The sequence below is a fragment of the Helicoverpa armigera genome, chromosome 18 (genome assembly GCF_030705265.1).
Source record: "Helicoverpa armigera isolate CAAS_96S chromosome 18, ASM3070526v1, whole genome shotgun sequence".
NCBI classification, from domain to species: domain Eukaryota; kingdom Metazoa; phylum Arthropoda; class Insecta; order Lepidoptera; family Noctuidae; genus Helicoverpa; species Helicoverpa armigera.
The window spans coordinates 6,398,486-6,420,995 of record NC_087137.1 but is presented as its reverse complement, the minus strand read 5'-3'; the positions used below and the strand labels follow the sequence as shown (position 1 = coordinate 6,420,995).

Here is a 22,510-nt window from a genome sequence, read left to right as displayed (position 1 = left end):
CACACTATTCCACAAGCAGTTTTCCTTGCATGTGTCTAATTCACTTAAACATCCTTCGTTAACACAAATATATCCGGCGAAATCAGCTAACCACCAGCCTCACCTAGTGTTTAGAAAGAAACGTAGTCATATTCGTCTTGCTATGCTCAGGTGAAGTATACTTTCCCTAAGCGAGAAAGCGGAAAAGCAGCTAGCGTCGCACCTGCCAGTTTTCCTGCCTAGCTTACTGCATGCCTACTTCTGTACAACAGGATATAAAAACTAGACATGTTACACCGTTCTATAGTCTCAGGTTTCTCTGTGTTTCTAGACATGACATCATCGGACTTAATTATTTTTCTCTCTAACATATTGGCAGCGCTTTAAATGTCTCGGTGGCAACTTTTTTTTTTCGGATGCTAAGGAAAACAGATATGTCGCAAATCGTGTTGTGAAATGAGGAAACTAATAGTAACCTTGAACTTTTATGAATCCCGTTTAATATTAATATAACCGCAGAATAGTTTTTTATCTACCACAATATTGAGACGTGTCTAAGTATGGAAATTTTAAGGACAATTAAAGCCAAGGCTTTCGAAATTTTAATTGTAAATATTTAACTTACTTCCCAAAAATGCTTACTCCAGTTCTCAATTCGGACGATTTTATATATTTTTAAATGTTTTTTTTAAACACATACTCATTCCGTTAAGTACATATAGTACTTAAGTTCCTAAGTATATTATTTCAAGCAAATTTTTGCCGCTGAATATTTCAGTTACCTAATAAAAGCTCATAAGAACCATACAAAATTGCATCGAGCTAAGTTTTTTCGTCACAAAAATGGTTTTGCTACGTCATGTCACGCTGTTGGCGGTCAAACGGTTCACTTTATATCTGCGAACAGGATCTTAGAACGGTTCAAACAAATATAAAAATATATATATCTAAATATAATGTAATGTTAACCTTGCTTAACTTATATACCTTTAAGTAATTGTATAGCTTAATATTGCTAACCTCGAAATGTTATAATGAAGTTTAAGTATCAAGTATATAAACGATCTCACAATTAAATACTTAAAAGAATATGTAACATTACATTTTATGTAATCGGTACGGTATATACCTAAGCATTTTATTACGGTATTGTTGTCTGAATTTTGTGTTCTCTTAGATACGAAATGCGTCTTGTTTCATACTTAATTAGAAAATGAAAGATTGTTTTGAGTTGAAAAACGGTCAAGCGCTAATTACTTAGTCCTTCCACTCCCACTTCACATTGACTGACCGGTTCTAAATATCTATAAATATTTTTTTAGTCGGGAACTAGCGCAATCTATAACTTAATATACCTAGTTCTGGTTTTTTAACAAATCTACGGAAAATTCCGGGGTCACAACCTAGCCGAATTAATATTATGTTGGCAATTACGTTATACACATTAAATACATAATACTCGTAGGTACTTTGTGCTCAAAATGTGTAACTGTACTTACGTAATAACACATTTATGATGTAGCAACTGTAATTACATGAAAACATGACTATATTTCCCCGTTGGGCTGCGCAGCTTGTAACTACTAATATTTTAAAGCTAAAGAGTTTGTTTGTTTGGTTGAACAAGCTAGTAAAAACTTCTTTCAGTATGTCATGTATCTAGAAAGGCTATAGGATACTTTTCCGAGTGCAGTACTTAGTTTTCACGGGACATGGATAAAAACGTAGGCAGAGGCTGTATCTTCAAGACATAACATTTATTTTGTCACTGTAGTGAAAAAGCTCAGTAATGTCAACGAGAAGCACGTTTAGAATTCAGGCTGCTACCGGAAAACTCCTGAAGAAAAATGTGAAATAAATAGGTACGTCTTGGTCGATCGGTATTGAACCACGGGTCTTTGCCAATTGTAGACAGGCCCAAGTTCAATAAAAAAATATATAATTCCCTTTACTTATTTACCATAAAACGTGACATAAATAGGCTCACAAAAAATACTTGAGTAACTCACAATAAAGTTTTTTTACACTCAATTTAAATACTCGCAAAAAATGTTTTGTCCAAATAAATGTGTCTCGTTTCTATGACTCAGTGAAACTTAATAAATAGGACTTTAAGGTCAAATCAATGAGGGCATGCTATGAACACAAACAAAGTTTACTATATTTAGAAATATTATTATTTAGGGGAAAACGTTTGCGTTTCTTAGCTCTTGGCTAGTTTTTTGCCACATTTACGGGCTGGTGCCAAGTAAATGCAGCATGTGTGGTGTGTTATGTGTGGTGTGGGGTTATTTCATTTTCTTCCAATTGCATGAATTTTCTAACAATTCGACAGGTGTTTAGTATTGCGGCTTTTTGTAGAAGGATGTATGTGGAGTCTTATTATTATAAATATTAACGTTGGGTAGGTTTGACCTTCTCGACTTTATGTCGGTTTAATAGGTATCCCGTTCCGCAGCCCGCGGAAAAAAGATATCTATGTCCCCCCTAGTCTGTTATTAAGTATATTGTATGTATTATTTATTATATGGTGTATATGTATTATGTAGTTGATGTGTTTGTTTGCGTTGTTCTTATCCTTCTTCTTCCTCTTCTAGGTTGTGATGATGACGAATGTTCGGTGTTAGATGATTGCTGTGTGTTCTGTTCCTGGATGGCTGTTCCCGCTTGCGTGCTTGGTGATGGATGCGTGTTTTGTGTGTCTGGCGTTTGTGTGTCAGTGTGTGAGTGTTGTTCTTCTACTGTTCGTACGAATACTGTGTCTCCTAATACTTTGCTGAGTATGATAGATGAATGTATGGCTGCTTGTTTTTGGAGTATGTGAATGTTAATTGAAGCGTCTAATTGGTCTATGTATTTTTTTATGCTTTTTGCAACGATGCCCGTTACGCCTACTACTATTGGAATGACAGCCGTTTGTGTATTCCACAGCCGGCTGATTTCGGTTTTCAGAAGATGGTATTTGCTTAATTTTTCTATTTCTTTGGCTCCTATGTTGTAATCTGACGGTACGGTAATATCTATTAAATATGTTTTGTTACTAGTTTTATCTGTGTATATAAGGTCTGGTCTATTGTGTGTAACAGTGACATCGGTTTGGACGGGCATTTCCCACATGATTTTGGCTGTTTCATTTTCTTTTACTTGTGGTTGCACTAGTGTTTCCTTCCACCAGAGGTTGGCAACTTCTATTTTATGTTTTTTAGCAAGACACCAGTAGACGTATTGGACAAGATTATTATGTCGTCGAACATAGTAGGTTCCCGCTAATTTTTCGCAACCAGATATAATATGCTGCGTAGTTTCGTCTTTAGTGACGCAGAGGCGGCATTTTCCGTCTACTGGTTCTTTCAATATATCGCGCTGATGTTGTTTGGTCATAACGGCTTGATCCTGTATTGCAAAAATGGATGACTCTATAGTTGGTGGAATTTGTTGTTTTTTAATCCATTTAAACGAAAGTTCTCTATCTATATTAGCTTGATCTAGTACTTTTTTGGGAAACTGTCCGTGTAATTGCTTACTTCGCCATACTGTATTTTGTTGTTTAATTATTGCTTCTTTGATTTCTTTGTCTGTGTGTTGGTTTCTTTGTGTTAAGTGTAGCTGTGTTTCTATTTCCTCTGCTTCTTTTATTATTGAGTATTTAACCCTATTTTTATCGTGTTTCGTTGTTGTTTCAATGAGATGGTCCCTATTTGTATTGAGGTATTGTTTATATTTAAGTATTTGTGTTTTGTACATATATTCTACATTTAAAAGTCTTCTCCCTCCTTGTGCTATTGGTAAGTAAAGCCTCTGTACGTCTGCTTTCTGTTGGTGTGCCTTATTTATTGCTAATAATTTTCTAGTTTTTATGTCTATTGCTCTAAGATCGCTGCTTTTGTAGTTTATTATTCCGAAAGAGTGAAATAAATATTAATATTATTATCCTATTGTATTTTATTATTTAATGTTATAACATGATATAACCACACACACATTAAAATGTATGTACATATTTGCCCCACAAAATGTTTTATTTTGCAATTTTTACCAAATAAAAATACCTAAAGCCTAATTTGCATTGGCTTGCTGTAAAAACCAAAACTAAAACTTTTTAAAGGATTATAGGCGAACCTAATAATTTCGAACCCATTGGATCCTTAGGAATCGAACATTCGAGAACGCATCAAAGAAATCGCTTACATAAGAACTATACCAACAGGACATCAACTTGCATTATGTATGCAGGCTGCTGATATACGTTCGAACCAACGCATCGATAAACAGTCACGCAATACAACATCGATTTGACGCAAAAACATAATTATTTATCTTCTTCATCAATACACGAGACACGGTACTGATGAGAATATTGACGTATGTTAAATGAAATACTAGCTTTTTCCCGCAGTTACACTCGGGTCCCAAAAGAATAGCCTACTTTCCATGACCATTTTTTTTTAAAGACAATTTTGCATCTAGTCAAAGTTTTCAGTCGGTCTAATGCCGACTAAATATCTGATCGTTTCTACCATTGATCTTCTTACTGATTTATGAGCCCAAACAAACTATCGGCCCACTAAAAGTTTGCAGTTTGCGGGTATTCTTACATAACTTACCTATTTTGCAGTTAAGATAATCTAAATCAAATAGAAAAGCTTTCAAAGATCGTTCAACCGTTTACTGACTGCGGTGAGGTAAACATCTTTCAATAAGTTTAAATCATTTTCTAAATGGTACTTAGACTTGCGGTTTTAGGGAAAGTGTCAGTACCTTGGCTCTTTTACCAGCATTTGTAATAGAAGGTGGTATTTGTCAAATTGGCTAAGGCCTTCTTTAAGACTAGGTGCCGCCTGCAGTTTCACCCGCTACCCAACGGAACTAATTCCCGCATAAGGTTAAAAAGTAGCCTTTATGTTAGTCTTGTGTATAATGAATATAACTGCTAAGTTTCATCAAAATCCATCCAGAAGTTTAAGCTCGAAAGGATGACTAATGCACCCATATACATTCATCCTTACAAACTTTCGTATTTACCTCTATAAAAGTAGCATAGTGCCAGAAAACTTGATGACTCGATGTTTGGCCCTAACCTGGTGTGAAGTCTATTACACTTTGGAATAATGCGCTTTCTTATAGTGAAAGGTCTTCTGGAATCTGACCAAGAGTTTCAGAGTTTTCCTATCACATATTAATCGACAAAACTTTAATCATGCAACATACAAAAAAACATGCAACACTATTCTATTACGAAAGAGCAATTTATTAAATAATCTAGTATTAAAATGCATTAAAATAACTAAATGTCAAAAAACAACAAGTTAGTTTCAAGTGTTTACCTATAATTATGTATTTACAAACCCTGACATTATAAATGATTTAGGTACATGACAAAATAAGATGAACACTAATTTTGTAGTCAAATTTATCTAAAATGCTAGTCGTTATTGAATGTCAAAGGAAACAAGGTAAACGTATGAGGATATTTAATATTAATTTATAAATATTCATTCGACTTGTAGCAATGAATGTCATTGACGTAACAATTCTGTAATAATTTAGCAAGTTTTATAATTTTACTAGGAAGGCTAATATTATAAATTTATTAATTCTATAAATAAACCCATAACACCAATGTCCATGTATTAATTAGTATTTTAATCCAGATATATAAGAAGTAAACAAACCGCAAAAAAAGTCTTCGGAAAAACCAAACAATTATAAAAATAAACTGCCACCATTCTTGGAAATTGCAACAAAAATAGATTTCGCAGAACGGAAACTAGTTAAAACTGAGCAAAAAAATCGAACTATTACTAGTGTTGTTACTATTACGAAATGTACAAAAAGTTTCTGACTGTACATTGTACGGACAATGCGTGATCGGCGGCCTTGGGAGGCGGAGATCGACATTCGAGACCTTGCGTACTTTTTGTTGGACATAATGGGTGACGTTGAACGGCCCCCGGCTACTAGTCATGTTCTAAGTGAAAGTAAAGATCACCCGTGTGTAATTTGCTGTGCGATGTTGATAGACCTCGGTGATCGTGGAATTGTAGGGTTCACAGCCAGTGTAGCGTTAGACAGCATTTCAACGTGTTTTCATAACGATTTCCAAAGTTGATGATTGGAAACTGCATTTCCAGTACACGTAATAGACTATAATAGATACAGAAATATGATTTTTAGTAATATTGTTCTTATTGAAAGTACCAAATAGCCCAAAGATGAATATAATAATATAGAAACATAAAATAAAGAAAATAATAGTGCATGTGTTACGACAAAAGTTATGCCAGCCCTGAATCAAAGAGCGAGTAATGTCTATGATTTACCATAATAGCGGTAGCAAGACTAAGCAAGTATTTGTAGACTAGTTCCTGTACCGTGTTTAGTGAAGTTGTATATTGTAAAGTGTAACAAAAGCTATTGAAAACATTGGTAACAATAACAATCTTGTAGGTGATAATAAAGAAATTGTTAGCACTGATGAAGCTCTATAAACTATCAAGATCATCAATCCAAGTGTGAACAGACGCATATCCGATGTTAATAAAAATATTTATAAGAAAATTAAACATCACAGACTATTGTGTTCCGTCGTTGATTGATTTACCGAAGAGAATAATAGACATTGTTAAAAAAATATTTGATTCAGTGAGATTCTTCGAGATCGACATCAGCTATAGCTGGATTGATGACGTTTATAATAATGACAAAATGGTTAATAAACATCATATTAGAAGTATAATTTATGGAGACGATATAATTTTCTTCTTTGTATCCGGAAAAGGCAGAGTTTTATATTTTACAAAACTTTAAAAAGTATATTGATGTAAATACGCTACGTGCTTACCTAGCATATGCTTTACAGATCAAGCACGTTTGATGTTACACCACCCTTTTTATCCTTGAACAATTGCGTAGAAAGGTATGCAGCTGGCCTATTCCTCCTATCAATTTTACTTGTAGTATTTTTTCTATTATCACTTGCTTCATGTATTACATGATTATTATTCTTATAAGGGTACTGTTCAAATTCATTGTACCTTTTATCATCTTGATCCAATTATTTTTATACTACTCACGGTATGGCACTGACATGTACAACCTCTGATATTATCATCAACTAATGAGTGTTGTGTAAATACATCTTAAATAATTACGCCACAGTTTTTGGACTGATAACAGACCATCTGACCTGTATTATCTAGTTCATGAATGTTATCAAGCCATTCCGTGTCTTGACTTATCATGTTCTAAAAATATTATTATGTTAGCCAAGTAGCCAAGTGTTTAACAAAGCGCCTACATAGTTTAGAGAAAATATGTAAAAAGTTTGAGAGTTTGTAATTGTAGCATTACGAAATTATAATCTTTTACCAACAAATTTCAGTTACGTCTGTTAGAGAGGGAGATTAGGAAACGAAAGAATTGAGTATAATTTGTATTCTATGTCAAAAATGGACATTAATTTCGAAATGAACGCTGCAGCATTTTTAGATAACAACAGTATTTTTCTTAGTATTTTAAAATAAAGACTAATTTATTAACCATTTAAGTTATTTATCTAGTCATCGAAGTCAAGATACATAAGATACAACGCAATAAAATGTCCACTAACGTCTGGAAATAATATGAATAGGATAATATTTTGGATCATGGCGTTGATCACTATTTAATCTGACCATCTATCTACCACAAATCACTTCTTTGAAATATCATCCTTGTTTCGTCCACTGGTAATCGCAAATGTGCTTATATTGAGTGCGTATAAAATTGTACATGTTCCGAAATTTTACGACACTAGTCGCATCAAAGTGACGCAACAAGCAATTTTCCTTTAAGGTCCACTCGCTTAGGCCTGGTCGTTGGCCAACCCGACCTTAATGTCTCGAAACATTTGAGAGTATTGTGCGAATTGCCTTAGAATCACGCACGAAGTAATACTAACCTTCCATTACATGTGACAAATTATCTGTTTGATTATTCTGTGAAGCAACGCTTGAAATGCCGAATGTGGGATTTTGCAACACATTTGCAGCAACATTGCATGCGAAAGTCTGGTCTGTTTCAGGATATTTATTACCTTGTGCAATAACAAAGACCCTGACTTCTTCATTCAAGATTAATACTTCAAAAGTTGTCACTACGTATTTATATTTTTTGATGGAACAGCTTTCTTAAGAAGTAGGTATGCGTTCCATGTGGTTTCGATATCATTTTGAGCCTATCAAATCTCGATGAAATTGTTATAGTTACTCCCCAAAACATTCAACACAGCATCTATACGTTAAATAGCTTAAAGAATGTTAATTTTCTTCTTAACTATGGACATTTTCCTCTTTTTTGTTGCAGCGATAAGATCAACATTTTTCTTTGAGCAAGAAGTGCATGAGGTCTAGTTATTTGTCCAACGCATGCATTCTTCATGGGTGACCATCCGTATCAGACGATTTCTCTTAACGATCTGAATAATTCTCGTTATAAACATTTTGCTTTGCCTCGTTATTGTGACCTGATTCCTATATTGGCTCCATTAAAACTTGTTACAACTGTCTTTTGTTACTTAACACTTAATTTTCTTGCATAACAAGTTCAATTTGGTAAAGATATGCATTACGATTTGTTTGTGTCCGGTTTGGTTGATTTTGTTCGCATTAATTATTATGTATCTAGGAAGTACTCCAAATAAATAGTCTGTAAAGTTTTTTACCATGCTTGGATTTATCTGCAAATGCAAAGGAAAGTAAAAAGGAAGCCAAACACTAAACTTGATTTACTCGATCATTTTAATGTAGGTTAAAGATATGTCTAAAAGATGCATCATTAATATTAATAGAGTGCAGAATATTTTTAATTTGAAATAAATCAAAGACCGTGGGATAGTTATTCCACTAAAGGCGATATACTAGAGGTATTATTGCCATTCCTAGAACATATCTATGTTATTACTGGTGTACAGAATGTCAAACATAACACAGTAAATAGTTCATAGATACTCAGAGTAAAAAATGTGAACGCATTCATTGAGTTGTCCATAAGGACGCCCTTTCAAGTAATATACGGGTCGATGACGTCATTCATTGAAAGTACATTATATTTAAACGAGGGGAAAGAACGACTGCATGCCTGTCTTCATTGTTCAATTAGACAAGGCAACAAATGGTGGTATTACTACGAGCTTCTATTAACTCGTTCCATTTGGACGGTTGTAAATGAACAAGAGAACAACTGTGCCTGCACTGAGCACTGGAATGGAATTTCCTTTGAAATTAACACAGAATTCTGGGAAATGGTAGAGGGATGTTTGTTTAGATTGGAATATGAGACACTATGTCTGGGGTTTTTGAAGAGTATGCGGGAATCCCTGGTGATAATATTTTCCTCCGAAACAAACTATATGTAGATAATGGCGCTCTCAGTTGAGAGCAATAAACTATCAGAAGTAGTATTATGCCGAAGTATAAGGGTAATAGCAGCAAATAAAAGTGAAACTATAACATTATTCCCAGCCCACAGCCTTGACCGTACAATAATTGCGTCACAAATGAAATCCGACTGAACATCTTCGCGATTAGCATTTCTACTTTTACTTGAACTTTCGATTCGACGATGTCGACCATAATTGCATGGTGTTTTACTATCCATAATTCTGTAACACATAATAAAATTTTCTTATATGGAAAGTTAATGATAGATAAACTATAAGGTACAAAACAAACAGAGTAGAGTAGACAAATTATAATCCAAGTCCTAATTTATAACTTCGACACGTCTTGTAGAACGGGTTTTATGATCACGAATTCACATGTATTATACTTTTATGATGATATCTCTGAGATGTCCAACGGAACGGTTATGTTCTGCGCCCATTACTGCACGTTATACCGAGAAAATTTAACTGTAGAATTCATTTCTTTATGAAATATTGTTCTTCTGAAATCTTAGATCATAATAACCGGTTTTGAGGACGGGTTACGTGATTTATTTCAAGTGATAACTTTCCTCTTACTGTAATTCTTGCCGGCAAAAATGTTTAAGGAGGTTAGTTCCAAAAATGTCTTAAGTTTCCTTACATTGCAAAATTTTTATGCAGCCTCACGCTTCGTTGGCTGCTATCAATAGCATTAGTAATTGAAAATTTTCCCTGTTTGTTTCACCAATTTATTCCATTAACCGCTTTCTTTTCGATTTTATTTACTTTGCTCTTGATATTGATAATTTTCTTTTTTATTGGACAATTACTTCGAGTTGATATTGTTTTATAATCGTTTTGCTTTTATTAGTCTCGGTATGAAGGTTATTTCATTTGTGCGCTTCGGAAAAGACCACAGCAATATTTTAAATAGGAAAAACTTCAATGATTTTACAGACGTTCAAAGAGTTTTGAATTTCTTGACAATATTTTTTTGGTTGTATGTATTTTATTTTAAATCCATCTTTACGAATGCCTTTTCAATGTTACTCTGCTCCAAAATTTAATGAATGTTTTGTTATTTTAGACTCCTAAAATAGACTAATGACTTTTTCAAAGTGAGTCTGAAGGTTGTGCTTCTAAAGTGAATAAAATTTGATAGTTATCCGGTCAAGGGTAGTGCCTTGCATACCTATTTACCTCGTTCTTTTCACACACAAATTACATTTACAGTTGATTACAATAAAAATTGTATAATGTATATAATATGGTAGCTCCTTACTGAAGCTCGTTCAGTATGATGTAAATCTGTGTCAACATCTGGAATGTCATAAGTTCCTTTATCAGCATTATGATTGCTTACATCAATGATTGTTCTACTGTTTTAACAAGTGGTCGTGGAGTACACAAAACCACGTGTTGTTTTTATTTTAAATTTAAAACGTATGTTTATCACAATGGGGACTTCTTTTTTAGTCGTAGCTTACTGCTCTACAGTATCTCTAGGATCAAAATTAAAAGGTTCACCACCTCGTCCACCTTTTGTGAGCTTGGAGCTTTTATTATTCAGGTAAGTATATGTTTCGTCTCTGTCTGACGTATATCTGTCTCGCCTGCACGCGCCGTCAGCTGGCTGCGTTTGCGCAGGAGTTGATCGGATCGGAGTAGAGCAGTAAGCGGAGCGGCGCTGACGTGATTGGTCGCCGTGTCCCCAATGTCTCGCGTTCCGAATTTAAAATAGTCGCGATCGACTTCACTGTGTGACAAGCGATGTGTTTTGTTTATTAGTTTTTGTTTCTCAATTAAACTGAATTGAAGAGACAATTCCATTAAACTATGGTAAATAGTGTGATGTGCTATTGTGTTTGAATAAAATGTGTTTTCGCGGGACATGCAGCTGCTACTGCATTGGAGAGATTAAGGCGGATAACACAAATCCGTGCACCGAAATGGATTAAAAATTAACATGTTACTCACTTAATGCTGCAGCAAAATGTTTAAATATATTTTAGGGGTATTTCGAAAAAGAAGTTGAAAACGATGAAGTCATTGAATTTTACGAGCTAAAAATTATTTATATGAACACCTTGTCCTTTAGTCCGATTCACGATTTGAAAGTAACATTTCGGAGGCTCTCATGCACTACAAGGTTATTGCAAGCCTCTCGTATTTGCGTGCACTACCCGTGTGGCGTGAAAGTATTTTGGAGCGTTGTCTTCACAGTGAAGATATTTTAGCATATTAATGTCTGAGCCTCGAGCTTTCTATGCCTGTGTTCGGCCAAGCAGTATGACATCATTGCCTTGTTAGACCTCGTCTTGTTTAACGATATCAGCAACATTGAACATTAATTCATTTTGCAGTTGTCCCTGCTGGATACTAAGTATACAAAAATTTTGTGAACCAAATCAATCAAGTACCGGTTTCATAATTAATGAACCTACGTATTGCAAATATTGCAGTACGAATCAGTTCACGCCTCGTTAATTTATTGAAATCATTGCGCTTGCTAACACACTTTGGAACTAGTATGTCGGGTAATATAATCGATTTGATATGAATGTATGAACCATTGTCACGTTTTTGTATTCAAACAAAGATTAGAAAGTTAAATACATTGATGGTATCATACATACCATACTATACCAATAGGATTGTCTCCGTTGCGTGTTAACAATACTGCACATACATAATATGATGTTATCATAATAATAACTTTTCCTATTATTAAAATTATCACCAGACCGTAGAAAGCGTTGGTAGCAGTGCAGAAATTTCGAAATAAAACGTCAAGTGATCATTATAACACAGGGTTATTTTACGACATGATAATAATTGCTTCACTAATAAATTGCAAGGCAAAACTGTTTATTGAATTGTCTGTGTTAAAACTTGTTCTGGTTTTTGTTATAATCCCGATTATCCTCATGGAACAGTATTCTGTGAATGACAATTAAAATATTGAAGTCACTTTGAAAGGAGAAAGGGCTACCATTGTTTATGATTCGTATAACTTACCGTTAGTTCTAAATAAATTCAGCGCGTGCTATTTGCGTATCTGACTAATATATTGTAATTCTATCAATGACTTGTACTCCATTGATGAGTCAACGGTTTTTACTGCTTTCGATGTACTTATTGCTAGTATTACAGCAAAATGCACAGCATAACTTAAAAATGGCGAGTCATTTGCATTGTTTTGACTATTATCTATTGTTTTTGTTGTGGTAGATAGCAAGAATTTAATTGCTGAGTATGATAATGGAATTTTCTTTATCTTCATATGAAGATTCTCTATACAGGCCACTTTTACGACTTATAGTCACAGTCAGTTAATGGTGAATAAGAACAATAGTAGAAATACTTCCTCAACGCACGTTCAATTCCTAGGAATGCATTTATTCTAGCTATAATAACATCCATATGATATTCTACGATAAAATCATCCATATTAAACTTGACATATAAATATCGAAACATAAAAAAATCTAAACATTTTAAATATGTAGTTGAAAGTAAAAGAAATAACCACTATGAAGGCAATGGCTGTCACATTTACTTTAATATTTGATCTATTATTGGAAAATTATTTAACCATGCGTTGGCCACAATTTCTCAAGTTCCTGGATATGTTTCTCACGTATCATCACTGACCAGCCGACTGGATATGTGGACCAATGAACTTGTTTCAACTCGTCTATCGGTTGATGTCTTAGAAATCGTTTCCTACTAACTCGATCAGGCGTTTAATGATTGCTGCTAATTTGCTACTTTATTACAAGTAGTGTTTGTTATTGTTTTCTTCACCTACATTGTTTTTGTTTTCTTTATCTTAATATGATAATTAGTTATTTAGTTCATGGCTGACTTTCAATGCGTTATCTAGATTGACATCTGCTTCAAGTTTGTATTCGTTTCGCAGTGAAAGTGCGACATTATTAATAACAATAAACAGGCCGTATGTAGCAGTTGTATCGCCAGCTGCTACTCGCACTCGTCAGTCCCCATTATCTAATTATTGCGTAATGTGATTCCATTTGCATTCGCCTTATGGGCTCTTGACGCCCAGTTAGGGCTTCCTCGTTGTTGATGTATTGGGCTAAACTGCTTCTTGTGCAATGGCCGTGCTTGCCTCCCGTGACGCGTCCGCTGTTGCGAAGTTTACTGTTTGAGGTTTTTTGTCACAGTTACGTATTGTTGCAGCGTCTTGAAGGTCACTCAGTATGGGCTGTTCACGTAAAATTGTAGATGTACTTTAAATAAGTTGAATGAAGTTTAAGTATAGGTCGTGGAAACACGTACAGATGCAATGATGATGCAAGTTTCCTTTTATAGTATTAAGCACAGGGAGCATTAACACTTAAAATATTACTGCTTGGTATTACAATTTATGTAGGTTCGAGGTTCTGAAATATTAAAAGAAAAGCAAACTCTATTTTTATTCTAGATCACAAAAAGTATTAGGCAAAGTTCTTTCTCATGTTGGGTACTTCGTTAGCAATGCGGTTAACGTGTGCAGCTGTCGAGAAGGTGCACTCGCTTTGTATCTCAAGTAAAAATAATAGAGTTTCTAGACACGGATAAGTATAATAGTGGTTGCAAAATCGCTCCATTGTTATACATTAATCAATCGAACGCGCCATTCTTAACGCAATCATTTAGTAGGTAAATGTAAATTGAGAAATGTTTGCTCCGCCGATTAATTTTACATGACTAAAATTATATATCTCTTTGATATTAAAATTTTGCTGCAGCATTAAATATGAACTTCCACAGATTGTCTTGAGTAATTGATGTTCCTGATTATTATGAACTAACAAAAACAGCCAGTGCGTCACATTAATCTCCCGTCTAATGACGTCCGACCGTCGTAACCTTTAACTGCTCTATAACATACATCCAACGGGAAAATGGAATTAATATTATCAAGTACGACTCCTGACTCACAAATGTTTTGTGTACACAATGATGTAAATAAAGCGACACTAAGATATTCGACGACATTATGAAAATCAAGCATTATCCAGGAAAAGCGGTCATGGAGGACCCGTGGCTGTCCATTACGGACAGGACTATGGACCTTGTGTACGCGGCGAACTGGGTCGGTGCAAAGAATCTCAGCTCTTACAATGAAAACGACGACCATTCAAACAGTGTTAAATTCAATTCAATATCGAGAAGCAAGTCGTGCAGAGACGTTGGTCGTACTAGCGACAAAGATTACGATAGCAAAACATATTCATTGGAAGATAATGAATATAGTTACTCTAATGATGTTCCTAACGAAAATATATCTCAATTAGCTAAATATCAACAAAACATAGAGGAAAAAGCGAGAGCAAATAATAATCTTCTCGCACAGAATAAATTGAAACATAGTTATAGTTTTAAAGATATGCCAAATGGATATAGACCATCTACATTAAGAAGAGTTAAGCGTAGAAATTTTACTGAATGGGACATTGAATCTTTTGGTTCGAATAGCAAACAGCCCCCTGTGCCGCCGCAACGTAAGGATTCGTTAAAGTATGCGCACCGGCAAAGAAAAGCTGACTCTAAAAAAAGTTATTATCCGTTACCTGATCCTGGAGCGGTACCACCTGACCCATCGTCTGAATCATATTATGAGTACTACTCCAGAGTAAGTCAACAGAATAATGACACAGACAGTGATAAGATAAAACAGATGCAGAAGGACACCAAAAAAGATAAAAATACTCACAGCGAGCCAATAAAACAAAATGGAAATACTATGTATCAGTTAATCAACTCTATGGCTACTTTGGACTTGAGTCCAATAAAGTCCAGGAACGGAAAACAGAACCTCGATTTAGATTGCGAAGCGGAAGATTTGGGTTTGTACATGCAGCCTATTAACCAGTCGCTATCAACATGCGATCAACTTCCTAAGCACATAACGCAACCGGCGAACGAACGAAACGGACGCATCGAAGATACTAAGCCTAGCTTTCGTTCTAAATCTTTAAGAGTAAAAAGCGAAGGAAGAGCGCCCCTCCGAGCTTATCTCGATGCGGTGCAGCCTGACGAGAGTTATAATGGAGTCACTGTCACTCAACCGAAAAGAAATCTGTCACCGAGCGAACAGCTGACGTTAATGCAGTACGAAATGTTCAACGGAAGCCAAAATAAACCCGCCCCGCCGATTACTAATGGGTTACACTCTACTGATCTGACTAAAGAAAGTGACCATCGGACTATAAACAGTGTTGCAAAACAAATCAAACGTGATAAGTATGGAAAGCTATACAATACAGTGAGAGTGAAAAGTGATGATAGGTATGAAAGGTACAATGACATTATGTCGTTTGGGACACAAAAAGATCGTATTAGTGAAGAGCGTGTTCCAAATGTTAATGGTGTGTTTTCTAGAAGTGCAAAAAGCTCATCTAGTGGTTCGGACTCCGATTTCTCGATACCCAGGCCTAAGTTAATAGTGCCTGTGCATACTTATGGCACGAGAAAGAGGAGGACGGGTAATCTCTGCCAGCGAGACAGTACTGCTACGGAATCATCACTGGATGCGGGAATATTGTTAGACGTGTCACGATTAGATCCTAACAATAAGTCCGTTGAGAAATACTCCCGAAATGGAGACTCAGGTAAATATTGATTCCCCTATTAGAATGAGTACGCTTCTATGTAGGATAAGGTTTTATGTAACTTTACTATCTGTCTACTATATAAACGGCTATCACAGCTGTTATCAGGAAGTTATTTTGATCTCACGTCTACTGATGTTGATCGATGTATGAACGTGTTTGGCGACGGGAAAATTTCGAGGTCTTACGGGTGACATTTCGATGACGTAACATGAACCGTGAAATGCCTACGCACATGACTCAGAGTTTCATCATAAGGATCTGTTACCTCCTTGTTTGTAATATGCGCATTGTTTGGATTGTTTGCTGATAATTGTAAACAGTATTTACAACGAACGAAATAGGTACAAATATCAGCACTATCATTTATGCAATTAATCACAACTGATTAAAAGTCATCTTTTCTGAACAGTGTAACAAAAGACGACGACCTTACAGTATGTTGCACTAATCACTATTAACAACCGGATAACTGGTCAAAGTGCAATGATGTGTAAGTACGTGGATGCTGCCCACTCTCTTGATACAATCTCTTAGTCGAGTCTTACAACACACACGGGAAATGACGGTATATAGTGGTAGCCGGGACAACACGGCAAATTGATTAATACATTTCCTTTACGGCCGCACCTAAGCAGTTTCCCGCTTAATCATAGTTCATTATGAAGACCACATAAAATGTAGCCAAAAACTAAAGAAGGACAGGACATTGCGCCACGCTTACTCCATTTACGATCGAGGTTTTGAGCGCCTTGGCATATGTATACGTAGTTTGCTAAACGCACCGAGACCGGCATATCAATTAAACTACGCTTTGTGCTGCCCTACTTCTAGTTTAAGTTAGACACGAATATAAGAATTAACATACTTGTAAATGCAGCAATTTGAATTATTGATTGCAAAGTACACGAGTATTTCTACGAAAAAGAACATTAGATATAACGTAGGTTTCAGTGTAAAATTCGATTAGTTATGGTAATTTTATTTTATAGTGTGTTCTACCGACTTTTCCTTACAATTGAGTTTTAAAACTTAAAGAAAATTTTACAGTTCACTTACATTCTTTCATGGAAGCCGTTTATCTTGTCAGATGCAAATATTGTCTTAAGAATTGTTTCTGAGTAAAGCTTTATTTGTTTGGGCGATTTCCATAGAAATTGCTGTTTGTCAGAAACATTACTGACGTGGTGGATATTGCTCACGTATTCAGCTTTAGAGATATTAACTGGTAGTTAAGACAATGGACCACCAACCGCAAGTTACGCTTCAATTGTAATTTCGAAACGACGACCTTGTTTAACGTTTATGGGTAAGAATTTAAGCATATAATGCAGTAATAGAAGTTGAAGGACAATGGGAATAACAGGAACCTAGCAATTACTAGGTTCTCATTAAGACTACCTCGTATGCATAATAGGTAGGAGGAGATTCTTACGTTTCCTTGTGAACCAAGCTCGGCATTGAATGATGTAAATCCAAATATAGCGAATATAGAAACAAATGCAACCGAAAAGTCACAGAGTTGAAATGATGTAGACAAAAACACTGAAACCATCTCTTGCGAAAACATGTATAGCCATAAACAATACATATAACATCTATTCGAAAGCCGGTATCAGTGTTGTAACCCCACTGCACTAAAGTAACATAGTTGGACAATAAAACGGCCATAAGCCTGGACACGTATCCGAACTTCTGACCCCGGTATTATATTCCAAGCTAGTCGCCTTGAAACACTTTCGTTCTTTGACTATTTAATTTACGTCACTTAAGACTGGACCAGTTATTCGTATGTCCGTTTTGTGATTTAGCTATTTGCATGATATTTGGGTTGTAAATTAAAAGTAAATTTTCCTTTACTTATTCATAATTGCTGTTATTAGAGTTCTATGTTCTTTATCTGTTTTAAGCATTCTAAAATCTTCTAGAGCTAAATCCGCTTTTTGAGGCTTAAGATTATCATATTTGCTCAATTTTTCAAAGCCAAGATTTTAAGAACTGTTAATAAAATTAACACCGTATTCAAGTGTAGGAGTACTTATAATGCGTTTAATCCCACGCTTACTTTGTATCAGACAGTCTTATGTTTGATTAAGTTTTATCCAGATTTCCGTGTTGATATATACGTTACCTTAATGAGAAACTACTGTTCTGCTGTCCATAAGTCTTACAATGGGAGTTGTACTAAATTAAATGTAGAAAGTTTATAATATGAATGCAATAAAAAGTTACACTTCCCAATCTATCGCACATTACTTCCGAAGTATTTTACATTGTAATAATTTCACACACGATTTAGAAACTTGTAATTTTTACCACTGAAAGTTGGTGCGTTGTTGCTAAATAAATCATTGTATTGTTAGCACGTGTTCTAGAATTTATTATTTGATAAAGAATTTTTCTTTTCTCATATACTTAAATATCTGTCTTAGAATTTCAAAAACGTTTTTATCTTTATTAGACGCATTCACTTAGAATGCACATTTATTACTTAACATTTTAATGCTTTCAAATGATGTTAGATGATGTTAGTCTATTAGCTAATTAGCATTCAAATGTACTGTTACATAAAAGATTTGATCGTTAATGTAATAAAATTGAGGTTAAACTACTGCGTCCTTGCTTCGTGACTTTGTTGTAGCTTTGCAAATATTAGTCTACGATATGATGTGAGTGGAGTGCGCCACAAATTGTTTGTATGTACTTGTACTTAATTACTACCTTATAATATTATAAAATACGCCTAATATTATAAAATGTTTAGACATACCTACATAATCTTACATACATAAAGCCTCACTAATAATCTGTCTTATCAGTACTAGACAGTATCTTCGAGTATTCTGATTTTTAATTTTAGTAGAATTTCAAAGATTTAAAAATTTAGGGAATGTTTTGAAATTGTTTTCCAAATTTTGCTGAAATAAAACATACCTGTGCTGTGGTGTGTGTTGATAATATTAATATCCTATTTATTATGTATAAACAATATGGTGTTATATACGTATTCAGGAAAAATTAATAGGTCGGACGTGGTAACTACGATCTATTCGTACTATTGATTTAGTTTGTGGACGATATAACGGGATTGAAGTTTGACCAGACAATAGACTGTGTTACGCAGAATCGTTGTTTAAACAATACAGTAGTATGCATGTACGCATCTATGAATTGATCTATAGGTTTACAGTTAATGTTTTGCGCGTAACGTTACGATACAAATAAACAGTTACTATTTGTATTGATCACATTCAATGATTTTTCGACACAATCAATAATCCTTACGTCATGGTAACGTTATGGATACAGTTATGAGTGACAAAAGACCACTGATGTACATTGCCTTATCAAAATAAATCCCAGCTATTCAATTAGTACTTTCGTGTACATATTAGTACCATCCCACATCATATCCAGGAATCTATCAATACTTCAAGCTAAAATCTCTATCGCTTTCAAAATACTGCAATCCATCACGAAATATTCAATAGAATGTCAAGTATTAATTGCCTTGCTTTTACTATTTATAGAATTTATTGTTGGTTGAAATTCCCATCCACAATGATTCATAAATTAACAAATATTCCTTTTCATTTGTCTTCGTATCTTGTTAAAATACTTCGAGTACCAAGCACTCACGTTCATTCATTAAACAAACAAGATTTTCACATGCCTCTCTATTTATTCTCACACTTATCTTCTCATGTTCGATAATAACAGCCGCTTACAATTGTAATCTTTCACACTTAACGATAAGAGTCATAAAACTTGAATGTTCGATTTTGCCAATATAAAAATGTATTTTTGCCATATCGGGTCCATTCGCAGTCATGACTCACGAATGTCCGCCGACAATTTCAATCTTGGTAACCTTGGCGGTATTTATCGTTTAATATAGAAATTAGCAATTGGTACATGCTGTAGTCCAACAACTTAAAGTAGGCCTCAAACAATGTACTGTTTGTTCAAGGTCACTAGATCTAAAACAGTCAACACAAATTAGCATCATTACCAATGTAGATGCATTGAAGATTAGCCTTCCTACGTTCTCTCCTGAAAGTTGAAAGGAAAATATAGCAAGAGTATTTATTAATTTACCAGTTTCTACCCCGCTGCGTAAAGCCTTTAGGTCTTAAGCCATTAGCCTCAATAACTTGATATCTATCTAACTTTATGATTATTTATGTTTAAGCAAATACTATAATTGCGTTTATAAATATCTCGACACGAATTTTATTAAAATTACGACAATTTCAACTCAATTTTGCGTTCTTAAGATTTTGTTTTACATCAAGCGTGTTTAAAGTAAAAACAAGAAAATTCATTCAAGCATATTAGTTGCAACAAGGAATTCAACCTACAAACTAATTATCGTGAAGATTTTTTTCTACAAAAGCCATTATAAGCCATTTCATCCATATTGTCAAATATTCCTTTACTTAACTTAAATATTTCTTCAACAGAGGGACGCGTGGAAGTATCGCGAGAGAACAAATACCTCAGCACGATGGCTCCAGGCAAGGTGTTCGGCGAGCTGGCCATCCTCTACAACTGCAAACGCACTGCCACCATCAAGGCGGCCACGGACTGTCGACTATGGGCCATCGAGCGCCAGTGCTTCCAGACCATCATGATGCGTACTGGGCTCATACGCCAGGCTGAATACACCGACTTCCTTAAGAGGTAAGGACTTTACATTACTTTTGTTAACACCATCTCTCAATCTTACATCATCCGATTTTACATCAACATCATTAAATGTCGTTGAAATCACAACTTCATACAAAACAAAATCCAATCAACTTTTTTTGGACTCCGTATGTAGGTATCGTCAAGTAGTTATTTACTCATTTACTGCCAATATTGGCTTCTAAGTTTCTGTCTACAAGTTTCTAAATGAACATCGTTTTACAGCGAAATACTTAAGTTATATTGACTTTATCTTACCTTTAATGATTTGGTGTTAGAAGTAATATTTTGTCAGTATTTATTGATAACATTTATTTACTAAACATACATAGATGACACACACGGTTTAATGACATAAAAGTAGAAATTGTCGTTCTAAATTTTCATGCTTTCTAGTGCTATTGTTTTTCGTTTAGCTAGAGCCCAGATAGAGATGTTCACTTCCAAGATTGCAATAAAATTGCTATGATCATCATTTATGGCAACATCAGTCTTCAACGGATACAAAGAACTAGAAATCTTTGTGTGAAAGGTCTGCGCTAATTTATAAATTATGATGTGCCCAAAATACATTTCAAAGATCATTCACACTTGGCACAGAACGTAGTCTGTACAATCATATTCGGTTTTTTTTAAAGAGTATTGAAGCTTTATTTAGATCAGCTATTTCGACTTATCCTTCCAAAAAAGACGTTGTTTACAATAACGAGGCCAGTAACCCCGTAATGTGGTGACTTACAAGCAGATTGTTCATGTTTTGTTGTACAATAACAACTAGGTACTTGCCGTTCTAATTCCCATTTAAATATTGTTGCTTATCAATTTGAATCCATACAATTTCCATTTATATAAGTATGTAAAAAGGGCACTTTATCACAGTTATATTAATTCTAATCTAGATTATAAACTCCTCTTACTTTCATTTATTCTCTGTTTTATTACCGTAGCGTAAATCTAAATTATGTAAATACATATCCATTATGACGATGTACTATAAGATATTTACTTACTACAAAACCTTCATAAGACAGGTAAACAAATGATTTGATATGTTGAGAATAATAAATAAAGAAGACAATGACAAGTATCGTTGTCGCTATATGCATGAAATCAACTAACAATGAAAGACTACTGATGCCATAAAACACGGAAGTCCTCATTATAAGCTTCTGAATAGATTCCACATATCTGTATAAGACGAACACAACAATACGAAACTCGCGTCTAAGAGCATTACCGATGACAGAGAAGGATATTGACCTCAGGACACTTATGCAAATGCAATGGGCGTGCAATGGCCCATTCTTCTGCTTTCGACGGGCTCACACTCTTACAATACCGTCTATAGAGCGGGCCTTGACACGAGCGCATGAGAACAGATTGCAACGCACGAATACTAATTTATTAATAACCTGATCGATGTTATTGGAACGATCATCGCGAGACTTGAAAACATCAAAACATTCTCAGTGATTGCTAACCCACATTCGAATGCATAGATCAATGTAGAAAATTTTATTCTGCTAAAAGTATGTTATGAATTAGAAATGGTTAAAAATGCAAAGATAGAAAACGTCGTAAAATATTTAAAAACAACTCATGCATTGAAATAATAAAAAGAGATTCTGAGTCCTATGGCCACAATAAAAAGTTTTATTTGTGTTCGGATGTATGCGTGTGTTCGGTTCAAGTATCATGTAACTCTAGACAGCCCTGCATTTTAGTATCAAGGGTATCGTGTTATAGAATGCTTAGCATCTGTTGCTTTATACCCTACGAAGAACTCGTACTTGCTCTTAGCACGGTGATCCATCTTAGT

At 34.8% G+C, this 22,510-nt stretch overlaps 1 protein-coding gene across 1 annotated transcript in view; it reads left to right on the top strand.

The window, feature by feature from the left end:
• Positions 1–22,510, top strand: part of LOC110376116 (cGMP-dependent protein kinase, isozyme 2 forms cD4/T1/T3A/T3B) — a 91,021-nt gene that overhangs the window by 54,508 nt on the left and 14,003 nt on the right. Inside the window, 1 exon segment of the mRNA XM_021334483.3 lies at positions 20,466–20,685. Coding sequence (XP_021190158.2) covers positions 20,466–20,685 — 220 coding nt within the window.